The sequence below is a fragment of the Lolium perenne genome, chromosome 4 (assembly GCF_019359855.2).
Source record: "Lolium perenne isolate Kyuss_39 chromosome 4, Kyuss_2.0, whole genome shotgun sequence".
Taxonomy (NCBI): Eukaryota; Viridiplantae; Streptophyta; class Magnoliopsida; order Poales; family Poaceae; genus Lolium; species Lolium perenne.
The window spans coordinates 381,666,677-381,686,555 of NC_067247.2; the positions used below are offsets into that span (position 1 = coordinate 381,666,677).

The window sequence follows — 19,879 nt, forward strand, 5'->3', positions numbered from 1 at the left end:
ATTTTACGTGGTTTAGGGTTTTCGAGAGAGATCTAATCTACCTACGAACATGAACCACAATGTTGATACTAATGTTTTCAATAGAAGAGTAAATTGAATCTTCACTATAGTAGGAGAGACAGACACCCGCAAAGCCTCTTATGCAATACAAGTTGCATGTCGAACGAGGAACAAGTCTCATGAACGCGGTCATGTAAAGTTAGTCCGAGCCGCTTCATCCCACTATGCCACAAAGATGCAAAGTACTCAAACTAAAGATAACAAGAGCATCAACGCCCACAAACCATTGTGTTCTACTCGTGCAACCATCTATGCATAGACACGGCTCTGATACCACTGTAGGAAAACGTTGCATAGAAAACAAAAAATTTCCTATCGCAAACACGCAATCCAAGCCAAGATGCAATCTAGAAGACGGTAGCAACGAGGGGATGATCAAGACTAACCCTTGAAGAGATTCCAAAGCCTATAAGAGTAGGCTCTTATTGCTGCGGTAGACGATCACTTGCCGCTTGCAAAAGCGCGTAGAAGATCTTGATCACGATCGGTTCCGGCGCCACGAACGGACAGCACCTCCGTACTCGGTCACACGTTCGGTTGTTGATGAAGACGACGTCCACCTCCCCGTTCCAGCGGGCAGCGGAAGTAGTAGCTCCTCTTGAATCCGACAGCACGACGGCGTGGTGTCGGTGGTGGTGGAGAAATCCGGCGGAGCTTCGCTTAAGCGTGCGGGATATGGTGAAGGAGAGAGAGACCGCTAGGGTTTGGGGAGAGGGGCGCCGGCTAGGGCACCCTTGAGGGGTGCGGCCATGGTGGTGGCTTGAGTGGCCGGCCAGCCCCTCTCTCCCCCTCTTTATATAGGTGGAAGCCCCAAGGCTTAGGTCAAAGAGTCCGAATAAGACCCCAACCAAAACCTTCCAAGTGTCCAAACCTAGGGGGAGTGGGACTCCCCCCTTTCCTTGGTGGGGTGGCCGGCCACCATGGTGGGGAGTCCACTTGGGACTCCTCCTCCCTTAGGTTGGCCGGCCAAGGTGGGTGGAGTCCCTTTGGGACTCCACCTTCCATCCTTATTTCTTCCGGACTTTTCTAGAACCTTCTAGAACCTTCCGTAGAACCTTCCGGATCATTTTAATTCACATAAAATGACTTCCCATATATGAATCTTATTCTCCGGACCATTCCGGAACTCCTCGTGATGTCCGGGATCTCATCCGGGACTCCGAACAAATATTCGAACTCCATTCCATATTCAAGTACTACCATTTCAACATCCAACTTTAAGTGTGTCACCCTACGGTTCGCGAACTATGCGGACATGGTTGAGTACTCACTCCGACCAATAACCAATAGCGGGATCTGGAGATCCATAATGGCTCCCACATATTCAACGATGACTTTAGTGATCGAATGAACCATTCACATACGATACCAATTCCCTTTGTCACGCGATATTTTACTTGTCCGAGGTTTGATCTTCGGTATCACTCTATACCTTGTTCAACCTCGTCTCCTGACAAGTACTCTTTACTCGTACCGTGGTATGTGGTCTCTTATGAACTTATTCATATGCTTGCAAGACATTAGACGACATTCCACCGAGAGGGCCCAGAGTATATCTATCCGTCATCGGGATGGACAAATCCCACTGTTGATCCATATGCCTCAACTCATACTTTCCGGATACTTAATCCCACCTTTATAACCACCCATTTACGCAGTGGCGTTTGATGTAATCAAAGTACCTTTCCGGTATAAGTGATTTACATGATCTCATGGTCATAAGGACTAGGTAACTATGTATCGAAAGCTTATAGCAAATAACTTAATGACGAGATCTTATGCTACGCTTAATTGGGTGTGTCCATTACATCATTCATATAATGATATAACCTTGTTATTAATAACATCCAATGTTCATGATTATGAAACTAATCATCCATTAATCAACAAGCTAGTTTAAGAGGCATACTAGGGACTTCTTGTTGTCTACATATCACACATGTACTAATGTTTCGGTTAATACAATTATAGCATGATATATAAACATTTATCATAAACATAAAGATATAAATAATAACCACTTTATTATTGCCTCTAGGGCATATCTCCTTCAGAATGAGGAGAGCCCCAAGGGGGCTCTTTATATAGGGGATGGGGATGAGGAGGTGGGGCCACCTAGGACAGCAGCTGCCCCTTCCTTCCACCGATGGACCTCCCTAGGGTTAGGATTTGGTCACGACCGACCTTCTTGGGCCGCCAGCCCACTCTTCCCTTGGGGACTGGGCCGACCACCCTTCTTGGGCTGACAAATGGTGGCTCGATTTGGGGTTTCCCTATTTTTATTTATATTTATAATATTTAATTCATCCAATTAAATAATAAAACATATTGTAAAGTCTTTGAACAATTCATTGACCTAGGAACTTATTCTGATACCTCTCCGGACCAATTCCGGTGTTCTCCTCCTATTCTCTAACAATTCCGAATCTATCTCAAAGCGTCATATACCCTTAAGCATGCCACCCTACGGGTTCGGGAATGCGTAGACATGATCGGGACGACGCTCCAATCAATGACCACCATGGGTTCTGGAAAACCATAATGGTCCCTATGCCTTCCACGAATTTATATTTATCGCTTGAAACTCAACGCCGAGTCTCATTCCTTTTGTTACACGATACCTAGTTTGTCTGAGACTTGATCTTCGGTATCTCACATACCTAGTCGATCTCGTTGCTGACAAACATGTTCAACTCGTTCTCGTGATATCATATCGTTGCGACCTAGTTACATGCTTGCAAGTGTTTTTGATATAATATCATCGAGTGGACCCTGAGTATCTATCTGCCATGCGGATGTACAAATCCCGCTATTGACACATACGCCTCAACCCGTTTCATTGGAATAACTGAATAACACCTTTTGACAACCCTGTTATGGAGTAGCGGTTGATGATGTCAAAGCAGCCGCCGATGATAGTGATTAAGCAAGGTCTCACGGTCTAAGGATTATGTTACAACATTTCATCTTAGTACCACAATGTTGAACTTTGCGATATCTTATATGGGTGTGAGTCCATCATGTTATTCATCTAACAACATGACTCCATTATTAGTGACATTGTTGTCACTACAACAAAACAGACTTTAAGTAACACAATCATGTAATACATTAAAATATGTGTTACGTGAAAAATTGTAGTCGCACATCATCCATAGACTGTAACATATACGAGGTAACATCCGAAAAGGTGTTACACGGGTATCACTATAGTCACACATAATTTTTTGTTCCTCGGAATGTGTTACAAATTATGATTGTGGTAACACATAATGACATAAACATTAGTTGGCACATAGTGCTCCAAAGCTCTCATTCTTCACTATTAAATGAGAGGATAAAAAGGGGAGAACCTTATTTTAATATTAGGATGTAGCTATGGCCTAACCGTTACAAAAATACATCGTAAAACAAAGCAAACAAAGAACGAAAACCCTCCCCCAACGAAGGACCATGGTCCATCACACCTCTAAGCAGTGGCGAAGCTATAACTTTTGGAACCAGGGTGCATTAAGGGTGCCACAAGAGATAAATAGTAATATTTTTAGGGGTGCATGTGTGGTGAAAAGCTGCAATTTTGCAAAGAAAACATTTATCGGGGGTATCCTGTGCAACCCCATAGCTTGCCGTGGATCCGCCAGTGCCTCTAAGATCCCAACGGTATAAAATGTGGAGCGAATCGACAAAGTCGTTGGGCATGGAGGAAGGAACCTTAGATGTGTTTCACTCACCGCCTCCCGGTCGCATGTCTTTAGTCCATCTCGTACCTGTTTGGTTCTGAGAGGGCTCTTGGTTCTAAATCTATTTTTAATTTTTAGGCTTTATTATAATTGTATTGACTCAAAGAAAAAAAATCATGCATTTGTGCTTAAACTTAATTTCAGTCGATGCAGATCATTCTCCCTGTGCAATAACAAATAAAATCCTTTCCCTCCATATTCGTTGAGAAGAAGAAATCGGGAGGGAAAAATCTAAAAAATTCCCGCTAATACACACATTTCCCTCCATTAATCACGCATATACACCGAACCCTTCTAAATAATCTCAGCAGCGCCATATTCATCTCCCGAAAAAACCTCATCTACCAGCCACGTCGCCCACCACCGCCTCCCCGTCCCCTGCTCGATTCACCGCAGCCGCCACCGTCCAGGCGGATTCCCCGGCGCAGCGCCCCTATCTCGACCTCCTTCCTCCTCCCCAGCCGACTCTCGGGCAGCGCCGCCAGATTCAACAGCGGTGTGGTCTTTCAGGAGCAGGTCGAGTGCTGGACGGCAGGAGGTAGGACCAGTTCGCCGGATCGTAGGTCCTCGCCGCCGCCGTTGTGGTGTGGCTCACCGTCATATTCCCGTTCCAGGCAGCAGCATCAGCAGCAGCAGAGGCCAGACCAATGAATTCCTCTCCGCATTATCTATTCATTGAGATAATTCTCTGTGCCTTCCATGTCCGAGAATACAAAGTTTCAGCTTGATTTCCCTATCCGATACTACAAGTTCCTAGGTGGATTCGATCCTTTCTCTTTGACTAATTTATCTGCTACGAATTCATCAGATTCTTTATTTGACATTCCAAATCCAGGGTGTGTCGCGGCCAAGTGCAGATGTGTGGGCAGTTTTGCTGATCTCCTACGCCTTCAGATCCGAAGGTCTATCCAGGTGAATAAATACCTAATTTCGCATTTGGATTAGATGTCTAATGCTCACCCTCTTGGACATGTATATATGTCATTCATGGGACCTGTGATTTCTTAAATGGTTGCATTTGTTCTAGTATTGTATTTTTTTACGGGAGTTGGAACTCCACAAGATAATTTTTACTCTTTACTATTTATCATAGATAATTATCATACAGAAAATATCTGACATAGATTACTGATCTGAAGGAAAAAATAAATTGATTTGTGTTGTTCTTTTTCCGAGCATTGCTTCATATACCAGATTGTCCCATCAAGTTGAACCGGCAAAACAGCAGGAGCAAGTCGATCATGCTCCTTTTTCTATAGCACATCGGAAGAGGTGTGGGGCACCAGCAAACACATCATTCTTGTAGTACAAGATGTAGTTAGGCAAGAACATAATGATTTATGACCTGTAGAGAGGCAATAAGGTGATGATTTATGGCCCGCTGCTTATGCATGCTTATGTTTTATCTAGTCCATGATTTTTCTTAAAAAACTATTTCATTGATGCAGTTAATAATATCTCATTTTGAAATAACAAGTATTTTTCGGTGAATCTTAAAGACTATGTGGCACAAAAGGAAAACCTACAAGAAGTGAACCGAACGGACCTGGTATTAATTGTATTACTTATGATCGATAGATCGAATATTATTGCACACAGAATCCCTTGTTTCTGCTTCATGGTGCTTCAAAGAGATGTATATAGTTTTTGTAGCAATCTTGCAGCTAATGAAAAAAAAAGATAGGTCGGTCAACATTTTCGTTTATATTTCTGTCCCATTTTCTTTTATGATAGTATGTCAAGCTTTTCCTACTATGGTAAAATCTTCCTATTTGTTTAGCAGTAGCATTTATACTTAGTAGTAGATTTTATAAATGCTGTGTAGTTAGCTAGATCAACTAGTCTCTAGCTGATGGAAAGCAGGTTCAGTCAACCATAGACATATCCTTGGCCCTTGGTTCGAGTTTACTCCATTATAGATAAGTTATTCATGTAATCTCAATGGTTCTCATGCATTTCTTCCTGTACGGTTCTCTGTTTGCTATGAATCTCTGTGTCCATTGTTATAGTAGCATGATTTTAAGCTTTTGTTACTTTTGTCAAATCTGCCTCTTTGCATAGAAGTAGCAGTTTTATACTATGTAATGTTGAAATATACTAGGGATACATAAATTAACTGTAGTCCATATTCTACTATTTTAGTGTATTTAACATTCTACTATTTTATTGTGTTAGTGGTACACTTTGCTGCAAAATGAAGAAGAATGAGGAAGAACACAACGCACCAAGATTATAAGTCATAACCCAAGTCAACAACATGTATATCTTTTAACTATTTCTCTCTTTTTCTTTGTATGTTTACTTACTTGCATTTCATGGACTATGTATATAGTTTCAACTACACTTGTGAAGGTAATTATTTTCTGTACTTTTTCTTTGTAGGTTCAAAGACAATTGAATAGTGAGGTCCTATGGTTGATGTTGTGCTCGCGCCAAGAAGCTTTTTTCAACGGAAGACTAGAAGTAGCAACATATGTAGTCTTTATCGATGGAATGAAGAATGTAATATATTTGTGAGAGTGCCTACCAAATAATTAAATGTAATGCATGATACATTAATGGTGTCGCGCTTTATTTTCTCTGTTATTTTCATGGTGTCAAGCGTAATAATAAAAAATTAAATAAACACATGAGATGTTTATTTTAGTAAATATTTATTCCATAAAAGAAATAGATTAATTAAGTTGTCGCACTAATATACTAGGGTTACTCATGGCGTTACTCTAGTTTTAAAAAGGTGTAACTATGGTATTTGACAACTATCAATAGTTGTGTTACAATATTTGGAATTTAGTTACAAATAGTGTTACCGAAGATATAAATAGTGCTACCAATTATGTTACAGTAGTAAGGAAAATGTGTTCTACATCTACGGAAATATGTTACTACTTGTGTTACAGTAGTTACAAAAGTATGTTACTAGCCTATTTGGTAACACATAAAATGCGTGTTACTATAACGTAATGGTAACACAATTTTCAGCATACTGTCACACTTGTTCTGTGTGACAACAAACACCTCTTAGTAACACGGCCTAATGGAACACATTCCAGACTGTGTTACTAAGTGGCCTAGTAACACTGTTTTGGACCTGTAGTGACACAAGCCTGTGTTACCAAAGCTCTGCCCTGTTGTAGTCATGTCCATGATCAAGAAACCTTGATTTTCTATTAATCAATGGACTATTTTACTAGGGACAAGGTTTTTTGCTTATAACATGGCATAAAACTTATTATGAACAAACACATATATGATAATAAAACATCTTTATTTATCTGCCTCTAGCGCACATATCAAATAGAGGCACGGTGACATGCCGTGCTAGCGCCCTCTCCTCAAGATTGATCCATGCATCTTGATGTCCGCAAAAATGGGGTTAGATAGTGGTACTGACGCGGCAACATGCCGCACCCACTGGAGTTAAAGATTTGGACGGAAAATTTCAGGAAAAAATACAAATGGGAAATTACCGTCCATCGTGAGTACTCGGATGGTATAAAGGAAATTAGTGCCAGGGGGATTAGTGACCTTGGAAAATTTCTACTGAATAATTACCAATGGGAAAATACTGTTGATGATGAAGATTTGCCTCGAAGAATTATAATCGAAGCATGTCGAGCACTGCTAAAAATACTGTCAAAAAATACGAACATTTGTAGAGCTATTACTGTAACTACCGTCTAATTACTGTTGGGACTAAATATTTGCATCTAAAACAATTCTCGCAAAGAAAATACAAACGGGAAATTATTTTTTATCATGGGGTACGCGACAGCTGCTGAGAAAATTACTGCTAGAGAATTAGGCCCTATTGGAAAATTAACGTTGAATAATTACGGGCGGGAAATTACTGTTGGGTTGAAGGGTTGCGTCGAAGAACTACCGTTGATGCATGCCGAGTACCCTGATGGGAAATGTTTGCATCGGTTAATTTCTGGAAAAAAAACGTAGTTACAATTTTCTAGCTGAAAAAGAAATATTATCCATCACTGTGTAGCGTAGAAACTGCAGGCGTGGTGACCACTGATTGGTTAAACATAGGGCTCTATAGTGCCCGTGAGGTGGAACGTTGATGCTGGGAAATTACCAGTGAAAATTACTATTGATGCCGAATGTTTGCATCAAAAAATTACCGTCAAAATGTGACGAGTACCGCTGGAAAATTACCTTAGAAAAATTGCGCACTATTGTTGTAGAATTGCTGGTGCATAATTTCTGTATGGAAAGTGCTCTTAGAGCTAAAGATACGCGTCAACAAATTTCTAGGAAGAAATATGAAGCAACGTGCCATTCAGGCTAAAAATAGGACTAGCGCTAAGAGCCGGCCCCTGATTTCCGGAGTATATGTAATCTAATCCGAATATGATTGGAGAACTGATCCGTTCTGATTCTGTATTGAACTCGCTCACTAGTGGAAAAGAGGCCTTTCGTCCCAACCTTTAGTCCCCGTTTTGAACCAAACCGAGATCAATGGGGGGTATTGGTCCCGGTTCATCATGAAAACCCTTTAGAGCATCTCCACTCGTCCCCCCGACGAGGCCCCCGAGCGACGTGTTTTCCATCCGGACGGCGAAATTCGGTCCAGTCGCGCCCCCGGTTCCTCGTTTTCGTCCGGATTTGGCCCTTAATCCATCCGGCGATCCCACGCCACCCCCGGCCCCCCGGGGCGCGCTCGGGGACTCCGGACGAAAGATTTTGGCGCGAAACGGCGTGTGGACCCGCGTAGTCGGCGACTGGAAAACCAAATCCTGTCGATTTTCCCTCCAATTTGCTTGCATATCCCCATTCCCTCCAATTTGCTTGCATATCCCCATTCTCTCCCGCCGAAATCCCCCAATCTCCTCGTCTTCCAGCTCCAGTTCCTGGCGGCGTCTTCTCGTCCACCACCACTCTCCTCCTCGTCTTCTCGTCCACCACAATGCCGCCGAAGGCGCCGGCGAGGAAGATGCGGGCGAAGAAGACGAAGCCGCCGGGCATGTCGAACGCCGAGTGGGCGGCGGACGAGAAACGGCGCGAGGTGGAAACAAGCGCCAGGGCGGAGAGGGTGAAAAGAGCCGCCGCCAAGAGGTCGGCGGAGGCGGCCCAGGACGAACAAGCGAGGCTGATCAGCATGGCCTATAGCGGCGGCATGTTCCCCGGCCAATGGCCGACGCAAGGTACAACAAGTTCCCCGTCTTCCTTCTCGCCTTCGCTGTACTCGCCGTCGCCGACTGCCGTGTTCCAAGAGGGCGCCTACGTCCAACCGTCCAAGCCCACACCGTCGCCGCCCGAGCTTGACGTCGGCGGCGGCGGCCTGTTCGAGGGCACCTCGCCGGCCCTGCGACGAGGGCCGCTCACGTTCGGTGCGATGGCGGCGCCGAACGAAGAGGAGATCCACGAGATGATCACCTCCGGCTCCACCGCCGCTGCGAGCCCGGGGTTCTTCATGACCGCCGCCGCTGCGTGCCCGGGGTTCTTCACGCAAGAGGAGACGAGGGCGACGGCAGCTGTGGCGGCGCGCAACGAGCATCGGGAGGATGTTGCCGACGGAAGCCAAGCCGTCGAAGAAGAAGGCGAGGAAGAAGAAGAGCCAACTGAAGCCGCCGCCAACCTGTCGAAGGGGAAGAAGAAGAGGAAGAAGGACTCGCCGCCTGCCGAACCGCGTATCAAATGGACGCCGAAGGAAGAGGAGTGCCTCGCCGAAGCTTGGATGACCGTGTCCACGAACGGCATAATCGGGGCCAATCAGTCGTTCGACACATACTGGTTTCGAGTGAGGCAGGCGTACGAGGAACGCAAGCTCGTCGATCCCTACTTCAACAAGACGAACATGAACGTGTACCGGGGAGACAAGGCAATGGCCACCCATTGGGGGATCATGCAGACGGCGTGCAGCAAATGGCACGGCGTACAGGAGGAGATCGACAAACGGCCGATCAGCGGCCACGACTTGGAGCAAAGGGTATGCTCCGCCGGCCCTACACCACCGAGGTACATCGTCGTTAGCTGACCCGTATCGCCGTGCTCTTTTTTCCCCAGCTGCGCCGAGCTTTGGACATGTACACGGACGACACCGGCCTGCAGTTCAAGTTCCTCAACGTCTACGCCCGCCTCGAGAAGTGCGAGAAGTGGAAGGAAGTTCGCACGTCCCTCTCGAAAAGCAAGACCGAGCAGTACAACCCCGACGCTCCGCCGGCTTGCGCGGCGGAAGGGCGCCCTGAGCTCGGCCAGAAGAAGCAGAAAGAGCTCAAACGGACGGACAATCCCGCCGACAGGATGCAGGCGTCGATCGACAAGTGCTGGGCCGACTTGAGATCGCACGCCGACGGGAGGAACGACAAGTTCGACGGCAGGTGGCGGGAGATGCTCGCCAACCAAGGCGCCCGGATCGCCCTGCTGAAGACGACGGTGGCGGCGAAGAAGAGGAACACAGACTTGGCGTTCCTCATGGGCGGCGGCGACATGGAACTGATGGACGAGGAGACGAGGAATTGGTACCAGGGCCACCGCAACGACATCCTCCGAGCCACTACGTCGTCTCCGCCGGCTCCTACCTCGTCTACCTCACCATCTACCTCGTCGACTGCGGCTGCTTCGACGTCCACTGCCGCTGCTTCATCGTCGCCCGCCGCAGCCGCTTCGGCCACGGCGTGTGAGGAAACTGGTCCGTCGGACACCGCCGTGCCGGCCGGGACTGCCGACGAGCCTGTCTCCGTGTAATTTCCCTCCGATCGCCGATCTGTGGCTGATCCTTTTGCTCCTTTTGCCGATCAACTGGCCGTACTTGTAGCGCGGGACGGCGATTTGTTTGAATTTAAACTCTATCCGCCGAACTCCGGGTGGACGACTGGAAATATGGTACTCCCCACGCCTTAATTTCGTCCAATCCGGCGGTAGTTTCGTCCGGATTTGGGCGTGGGGAGCGCCAACGAGTGGGGATGCTCTTAGTCCCGGTTCGTTTGGACCCTTTAGTCCCGGTTGGTAATACAATCCGGGACTAAAGGGTGGTGTATGGGGCAAAAGTCTTTAGTCCCGGTTCGTAATACCAACCGGGACTAAAGGGCGGGACTAAAGGGTTTTTTTGCCTCCCCATGCACCTCCACCCCCCTGGATCGCCTTTTTTAACACTGTAAAATAGAAAAGAAAATGATACAAAATTCAAAAAATAAAATGTTTTCGGATTCTTGTATGTTATGCAACCTACTATTAGAGAAAATTAACAAATTTGAATTTTCACTTTTTTTGCAAAAAACGTATAATATATCAAAAAAGTCCTTGGAAAAAGTTACATCCGAATTCACAAGGGTTTACCCGGTTAGCCAATTTTTAGATTCTCAAAATTCCAAATGAAAATATGAAAGCAGGAAGATTTTAGTTTTTGTCAGAAATTCTGAATTTTATTTTTTAATTTTTTTTAAAATAATAAATACATCATGCATAAAGATTACTATTACTTAACCATAAAGTTAGCCAATTTTTTAGATTTTCAAATTTTCAAGTTTGGCAAAAAAATATTAAAAAATAGTAAATTAAAAAAACAATTATAATACAAATTTAAAAAATTATAATTATAATACCATTACCACATCATGTTATTACGTTATTAGTTTTGTTTATTAAAATAATTATTTGGAATTCAAATAATAAATAAGTGTGACATCGACCAACATGTTAATAGGATTGATATGATACTAGTATCACAACATGCGCGCGAAGCACTTGGAAGCGGGATGGGAAAGGAACTTGAAAGTTAAGCATGCTAGTGCTGGAGTAGTGGGAGGATGGGTGACCGAGCGGGAAGTTGGACACGGGTAAGTAATTTGACTAGAGATTAAGCGTAGTTAGAGATTAAGTAGAGTTAGAAAGTAAACTAGTTAAATAACTGAAATACTAGAAATTCTGAAAAAATAGGAAAAAAAAGAGGAGCGAAAAATAATTGGGAACCAAATAGAAAGAAAAATAACGAAATAACCTTTAGTCCCGGTTCGTGTTACAAACCGGGACTAAAGGGTTTTTCCTCGACGCGCGCCAGCAGCCCACGTGGCGGGACCTTTAGTCCCGGTTTGTTTTACAACCGGGATTAAAGGGGGACCTTTAGTCCCGCCTAATTGGTCCCGGTTTCAAAACCGGGACTAAAGGGCCAAATGAACCGGGCCTATAGCCCCGTTTTCCACTAGTGGCTGTCCAAATATATAATCTGTGCGCCGCCACACGAGTTACTCGATCGGTAAGTACTACGATGGGAACAACCGGGGACTGGTCCGGGCTACCGGAAGATCTCCTGCTCATCGCCATGGCGGCGATGGAGGTACCCGACGTGGTCCGCTCGGGATACGTCTGCTCCGCGTGGCGCTCCGCCTACGCTACGTTCCGTCGCCTCCGCCTCCCCACGCGGCCCAACCAGCCGCCCTGCCTGCTATACCCTCGCGTCGACGCCGACGGGACCGGCTCCGCCTTGCTCTACTCCCCGTTCACCAACACCACCTTGCGCCTGCCCCCGATCCACAGTGCCGTCGGCTCGGCGAACGGGTGGATCTTCACCACCGACGAGGCCCCCAACCCTTACCTCGTCAACCCCGTGACCGGCGCCCGGGTCGCGCTGCCGCCCATCACGGCCCTCGAGCGCGTCAAGAACAGCTTCTTGGACGGCGAGGGGAACACCGTGTACGACGTCGACTTCGCCTGGAAAGGCGGGCCCGACATGCAGCACGTCACGGCGCAGAAGGCGAGAGACTGGGTGTACCGCCGGGTGGCCATCTCCGGCGCCGGCACGGCGGCGTGCATCGTCTTGCTGGTGCACATGCCGCACGGGGAGCTCTCCTTCACCAGGCCAGGCGACGAGCGCTGGACCCCGGTCCCTGACCCGATCAGATGGATCCCCGGCGCCTTCGACAGCGTAGCTCACGACGACGAGAAAAGCGGCCTGTTTTACGTGCTACGCTCCACCGGCGACGTGCTCGCTCTGGATCTTAGCGTTGCGTCACCGGTGACGAGGCACGTGACGATCACGTCGGGAAACCACGCCCCCAAGGACACTGACTACCTCATCCCCACGCCTTGCGACCGCAGCCTCTTGCTGGTGAGGAGACAGTTGGTCAGGTCCGTGGAGTTCCCGGAGGAGGAGGAGGACAAGAGCTCCGATGGGTGTGATACTGATAGGCGTCGCTCCAACTCCGCCACGACCCGCATCTACATGGAAAAGATTTGGCTCGACAGTCCAAGGCCATCAAGGATAGAGACGGCGGAAGGCGTGGGGGACAATGCTTTGTTCCTTGGGAGCAACTCGCCCATGTGCTTTCCCGTCGCGGGCTACCCAATGCTCAAGCCAAACTGCGCCTATCTGGTCGACGACTGTGAGCAGCTCACTATGCCCGTCACACGGAGGGACTTCGGTATCTGGGACTTCGGTAGCGGAAGCCTGCACAAGCTCGTTGATGTGTGGCCGTCTCTCCCTCCATGGTCGGATACGTCTATTCCGATCTGGATCACACCATCTCTTCACTAGGAGGACTAGTGTGAAGACACGGGACGCTCGTCGGATGTGGTGCAGGGAGAAGGTGCACCGACTTTTCGCACGTGCCGCGGAACACTGCACAAACAGTTCCATCATTTTCTTCCACGGCACCACAGCGGCGGGCATGATGGTGTGACTACAGATAACTGTTTGAACGGCCCGGGTGTAATTCGTATAGCAATTAAATCCAAGAACTGAGTTTATACATACTGTACATGTTGTCTGACGTAACATATTATTGTTTACACAGTAATGCCATGGGCCTAGGTCATTCTTGCCAAACCCAGCATCAGGACTTTAGCAGCTAGATAGGGATTTTCTATGACTATTTTCCCATCAGGTGGGCAATCTGTATTGTAAGACATTTTAGAATACTTAAACAGTGTGGTACAACGTCTTATAATTATAGACAGAGGGAGTATATCGCCAATATCCTTATGCTTGAATTACAGTCTGCTTGTCCTTTCATTGTACTGAACATTGTTACTCTCAGGCCGTGAACTGTGGACGTTCTTTTTTGGGTGAGCAGTAGCACTGAACTAATTTTGTTAGAAGGTTGTTAAATGCTACTAGTGGAAATAAACCAGTAGATTTTGAATAAACAGAGTTCAAAGTTCAGTGTTACCGGGAAGTTGGTCTAGTCGAAGAGGTGCGCAAAAATGACTGGCGAACCGGTCCGTTCTGATTCTGCATTTATGCTGGGAACTTCCTGGAATGTATGTTGGTTGTGCCCTGCCTATGATTGGGGTTGTGAGAAAAACGATACACTAAAGCCCAGCAAGGATTCATGATAGGATAAGCAAAAACCAGGGACTGAAGAAATACAAAGTTTGCTATTTGTGGCTTGATGAACAATACTTCCAATCTGAATTGTTTGCCCACTGTTACTTGTTACTGATTGTGCTAATGTGGTCTATCCATTTCCAAAAGGCAGGACACCTAGTAATTCGTAGGGTGCATTTTTCATAGCGCCTTTCGCACGTTAAGAATTCATAAAGATACTGAAAAAATCACCCTAATAGCTAGCCCTCATACTAGTCTTTCTGATAAATGAAATATGAAAATATATTTCATAATATATCTAATGGTACTGATTTGGCATTGTAAATGTAAATGTTTTTTTCTAAGAACTTGATAAAAATAGTCTTGTCATTTTTTCAAAAAAATATTCAATTTAAAGTACAGCCAACAAGCTTTATCTTTGGATTCACAATAAATTAACATATTTATTGAAGCAATCATTACTAAGCAAAAGATACATAATACATATCTGCAAGTGTCATTTGGCCGAACAAAAACATTTTATCAGTTCTAACACAGAGGTCAGTCAGATGAGCATCAGCTGAAACAGAATGGAGAACAACAGCTCACCGAAATGTAAGCCACTGCTATGATACATATTATTAACCAACATGTCACGTCTGAATCTTTTCTTCATTTAGAATACTTTATAACATAGCTCTAGGCAGCTTTGCACATGGTTGAATAGTTGGTACACTAAACTCCAACGGAAAGAAATAATTGTAAATATTAACAAAATAAAAATCCCTGAACGATGAGGAGTTGAGGACTCCATATCTAGTCCAAGAAGAGCCATAGAAGCATGCCAATACACATCAACAAACCAGTGTTTAAATTGGTAAATCTAAACCTCTATTTATATAGCAAACATGGAAAATAAAGAAGCAGAGATTTACATTGTTCCATATGAGTTGAGCAAGATTGACACTTTCTGAATGAGAGGCGCCTCTGGCAATAGAACGAGCAGATATCTCAGGCGACATGCTTCTCTACTGCTTCTTTCATTCCCTCTCAGATGATGGGTTTTTTTCGATCAAGGAGCATAGCCCCAGCCTCTGCATCCACACAACTTTCTTTTTTATTAAATTATTCGCAATGCCTTACATGGGGAATACAAAGATCAATCTCGAAGCCTCCTTACTAGCGACAACTCGCTATACCTACGATGAAGGGGGGACCATGAACAACGCCATACTCCCTGACGGTACACAAACACACATCATCCAAAAAGCAAAACCCTGAGGGTGTGCCATTGCACACGTCGCAGGGTTCGCAACCGCCATCTATCTCGAACCCATCTCCAAACGAGATCAATGTATTGACCGTGTCAGGCCTGCCGTCGATGTCACCATAACACCAAACAGCTCCACCATCTTGCCCGCGTCCAACAATCCTCGCCCGTCTTCGATACCCCGCAGCTCCACGCCGCTGAGAATCATCGACGACAACTTGGTAGATGAACACCACTCCACCAAAAACCACCTCCATCCAGCCGCTGCTCAAAAAACGATGCCCCAAGAGGTAGCACGACGCAGGAAGCGCCGTCATCGTCCGATCCTGGCTGGATCTAGGGTTTCCCCCGGAGCAGCACGAGTGAGTTCCCGCGGACTGCGACGACGATGCCTTCAAGAAGGAAATGACGCTTAACGACGCCATCGCCCGCCAATCTTGACACGGTTTTCACCGACAACCGCGAGTCCCCAACTCGGCGAGAGCACACGGAGAGGCCAACAAAGATGATGCCTTCGCAGGGGAACGACGCCAATACCCGCCGCCATCATCCGCCAAGAACGAAGTCAAGGCTCGGTGTTCACCAGTGGCCCCTTCGCCGCTAGCTCGTCGTCGACTAGATCTTCATCGCCGGGGTAGAGGGATCTCGTGATCCGCCACCCCAGCAACCATCCGACCTCCTCCAGTGAAGAAGAAGGCCGCCTCCACCGTCGAACCCAAGGTTGCTGCCCCGGGCGACCTCGTACCGCGGGAGAAGCCCAAGATCATCGCCCCTCACCAGCGAGAGGCGGAGGGAATGGCGCTGTCCGCCACCACCAGCCACCACCGGCGTGCCGCCGATGGGAGGCGGGGAGGCCGCAGCACAGGCTCTGGCCACCGCCCCCGTCCATCCATGCGGGAGGCGGGAGGGCCGCCGTCGCCCCTCCATCCTCGTCAGATCGCCGCCCCGGGAGGCGGGAGGGCCGCCGCCGCCGCGCGTGAGGAACTCCATGGCCGCCATCCCCGACGCGTCACGAGGGAAGGCCGCCACCGCCACGCCCCGAGGTCTTTGCCCCGGCGGCGCTGCCGGCGGCGGCGGCGGGAGGCGGCTAGGGTTGGGAGGGTTGGGGGTCGGGAGGGTTGGAGGCGGCTCAGATGATGGGTTTGAACTGCACTTATTATTCCGTTTCTCCCCTATTCTCTGGAAAAATCAACATACAAGTAACTCCTTGGCCCTGCAGCTTCTACTGCACATGCCTTGCTTAGAATTCACAAACCCTAAACCCTAAATCCCGTGCTTAGCGGGCCGGCCAGGCAACACTTATTTTCGTTCCGGCAGCGGGCTGGCACACCACGCGAGTGAAGGGGCACATCCTATATTCCTGGCACAGCAGCCTGGCGCTGCGTACCCCCGCGTGCCTGCAACATCGCTCGTGGGCCCGCCCACCAACTACTCCGTCGAGGAAGAAGACGAGAGGCGCAGATGGACAGAGCAATCGTCCACCATGCGCAATATATTGCTAGGGCATGGTCCAGCCCGGTACAACACATGGTGACATGGCACGGGGAGCGGGACCAGCAGGGCCGTGCCCGGGCGGAGAAGGGGATATTGTTCTACACAATTTCTTCCTTCTATCAAACAATACTGAACCTTCAAATACCCATTCTACTAGTGTCACAACCTATAGATTCCACTAGTGCCTGCACTGGCTCCATCATCGTTGCAAAAAGGTTACATCACCAGCCTCACGAGTGTGGGGTGATTCCGATCAATATGGTGGTGGTGTTTAGACGTGGAGGGCTAGCTGCAAAAGATGCAAGAATATGCTGACCGCGCAGTTCGATCCAGGAACTGGCCACCTGAGGAGGCATATCGACAGCCACATCACAAACGAGGGAGGGATGGCGACAAGACATACCACACTACATTACAACCCAGACGTCTCGAGTACGCGGTTTCGACTATGATCCTTCTTTCGCTTGATAAGCTTTTTACCGTTTAATTGCTTGTGATGATTTATCATTAAATTTTGGTAAGCCTCCTGCTTTTTTCGAATATATTCAAACTACTCGTAATCATATATTCATTCCAGTTCTATTTTGATATTTTGAGTGGCCGGGCTAAGGAATACTACATTAGTGCGGTCGCTCATTATGTTGACAAAAGGTGGCAACTAGAAAAAAAGTATCATAGGATTCAAATTAATTATGTATTACATACTGGTGAGGACATTGCAGGATCTGTACTCAAAGTTGTGGAAAATTTTGGTCTCACCAACAGGATTTTTGCAGTAAGTTTGTATGTGATTCATCAAATATCAGTGCAATAAGTATGCTCACTCTTTTATTTAACTCTTATGTTGCATCTTTTTATTGTATCAATGTTGGTGGTTTTCATATAATTCATCTTGTTGCTAAATGTGCTTTACAAAGATTGAAACCATACATTGAAAAAATTGGAAACTGCATTTTTATGAATGCTTCTAATTCATGGCTTGCAAACTACAAGAGGCATTGCATTGTTGTAGGAATATGTCCGTCTACACCATATAAGAAGGAATGGAGAGAGGGAGTATGCCATTAGTTTGTGTTCTTAGTTGGTGTAATGGTTCATTGTCTCGATTAAGCATTTAAATCTAGTGATGTACAAATAGAAAGTTAGTCGGACTCAAATTTTGAACCGAGAGGTGGAAACACATTAAATGACATATCCAACTAAACATGAACATGGGTCATTTTTTTACAGAACTAAATAAATCAAATACAATGGCAAACACAACTACAATGGGTGACATGTGTCTTTTTCAATCATGTGCCCTCGTCCGCCTTGGCACCATGCATTTCTATAATTTGGATCCCTATTTTGAGATGATCTTTTGTCTATGGTTTTCGCATCATGTGCTTATTTTCCATCGAAATCTAGGGTGATGCGTTGTATTTATGGGAAATCTACCTCTTTCCGCAATATTTTGTAGGCTAGATGTACTACATCTTCATGTTCGTACCATGTATTTGAAAATTATCTATGTAAATCCTCACTAGAAAATTACCATACCAACTGATACACAAATGAATAAGACATAAACAAAGATTCATATATAAAGGTGTAAACCAAGCCGACTCGTACGCAATGATATCTAGTGTTTATTTGTCTAAAACAACACATGGAACGACTACAAGATTCTTATGGAAACACAACAATATAATACAAGGATATTGGTTAGCTAGAACATATAAATATAATTTTATCTAAAATTATGATTCGTAGGCATTGTTGGTTTATATTCTCAAGTAATATGTAGAGAATCTCATTCCCAAAAAAAAGCAAAAAGTTTTTTTTCCTAACCGCTTCCTGATCAGATAGTAGAATGCCGACGGGGAAAAATATATACTTGTGACATTAGCTATCCAGTATCTGAATGCCTTTCTCCATATTTTTGTCAAGTGTGAGCCCAATGTTTCCTTACACTTTATCTTACCATTTTGATGTTGTTTGATATAAATGGAATTTCAGCATTTAAGTTTTTAATCTGGCCACATTGGTAAGGCACAAGTATCCAGGTGAGAAACTTTTATGCTCAAACATCAACTCCAGGTATTGGTTGCAAGGGATGACTAGAAGAAGTCTACAACTAGACTCAAGAATAGTTCAGGCCAAAGCATGTGGACGTTAAACTTAAGGTTTGATCACTCCACGGCATAAAATTCTCGTACAAATATAAATCTACATGTACACTCTCTATGCAAATTCCCACATAGCAAAATCTCACTAAAATTCCAGAACGCGGGACGTCTAAGATTCAACTATTGTTTTTTATGTGTACAACATAAAATATTTCATATCAATTAAATATTGAAAATGCTTTCATGAGAAGATAAAAATCTCAACACACTTTTCCTTTTTCCATCTACTTAAACGAAGTTCGCCAAAAATTGTGTAACCGCCATATTATGTGATGTGATCTTAGACATAAAAATAATATGTAAATGGAATTGGTCACTTAACTCGACGACTAAAATAATTTGGCATGGTTACATGTCGCCTCGTGCAATCATGTGTTTTTCTTTGTTATTTGTTTTATCGACGACTATTCTGCCACACATGATTCTCATAGCATCAAGCCATCAAACTTATATGGATTTATTTGTCTTTGTTCATCCCTTGATTATGTGTGCGGAACCCTTTTTCGGATAGCGCCTTTGTGAGTACGCCCCATGTCTTTCATCCCATTGTCATGTTGTAGGACAGCACAACACCTAGATAGAAGGGCCTTTTTAGGGTACTAGATAGAATGGTATATGATATTCTTTTTTTTACATGGTGGGGGTGTCTGATATTCTTATGGAACTTCAAGTGCATGCTGTTGCCACGTGGTCCGAAGGAATTTGCATGTGCTAATTATTGCTAGCTCACTAATCCTGAGTTGGTTGTTGGTAGGTAGCAACACACCTAAAATTCTCATCAAGTTTGGGCGTACTGAAAGCTCGATCAAAATTTTATCAAAAGTTTCATTAATTTTTTATTAAAATAAGCTATGTCATCGGCCGAAAGCCTCTGTGCGCGTGCCTGGGCTTA

At 45.7% G+C, this 19,879-nt stretch overlaps 2 protein-coding genes and 1 long non-coding RNA gene across 7 annotated transcripts; all 3 read left to right on the forward strand.

The window, feature by feature from the left end:
* Positions 1–4,123: 4,123 nt before the first annotated feature.
* Positions 4,124–6,386, forward strand: LOC127297247 (uncharacterized). Of its 5 annotated transcripts, XR_011744128.1 has the most exons (4): positions 4,124–4,438; positions 4,636–4,712; positions 4,995–6,059; positions 6,183–6,386. It is a non-coding gene; the product is annotated as an uncharacterized lncRNA (long non-coding RNA). The 5 variants fall into 5 exon arrangements; XR_011744126.1 differs by having other exon boundaries at positions 4,124–5,163; positions 5,249–6,059; XR_011744127.1 differs by having other exon boundaries at positions 4,124–4,712.
* Positions 6,387–9,202: 2,816 nt separating this feature from the next.
* LOC127297248 (uncharacterized) lies at positions 9,203–10,722 on the forward strand. Its single transcript, XM_051327542.2, has 2 exons — positions 9,203–9,741; positions 9,819–10,722. Exons 1-2 carry the CDS (start codon positions 9,226–9,228, stop codon positions 10,497–10,499), a joined length of 1,197 nt encoding a protein of 398 aa, XP_051183502.2. The 5' UTR covers positions 9,203–9,225; the 3' UTR covers positions 10,500–10,722.
* A 1,296-nt stretch (positions 10,723–12,018) lies between these two features.
* LOC127348099 (uncharacterized) lies at positions 12,019–13,284 on the forward strand. Its single transcript, XM_051374199.2, has one exon. It carries the CDS (start codon positions 12,019–12,021, stop codon positions 13,282–13,284), a length of 1,266 nt encoding a protein of 421 aa, XP_051230159.1.
* Positions 13,285–19,879: the final 6,595 nt, after the last annotated feature.

Excerpts from the sequence above, each read along its gene's own strand:
- LOC127297248 (XM_051327542.2), top strand. The coding sequence starts at position 9,226 with ATGACCGCCGCCGCTGCGTGCCCGGGGTTCTTCACGCAAGAGGAGACG. Across the intron at positions 9,742-9,818 it reads GCCACGACTTGGAGCAAAGG|CTGCGCCGAGCTTTGGACAT; the intron begins GTATGCTCCGCC and ends TTTTTTCCCCAG.
- LOC127348099 (XM_051374199.2), top strand. The coding sequence starts at position 12,019 with ATGGGAACAACCGGGGACTGGTCCGGGCTACCGGAAGATCTCCTGCTC.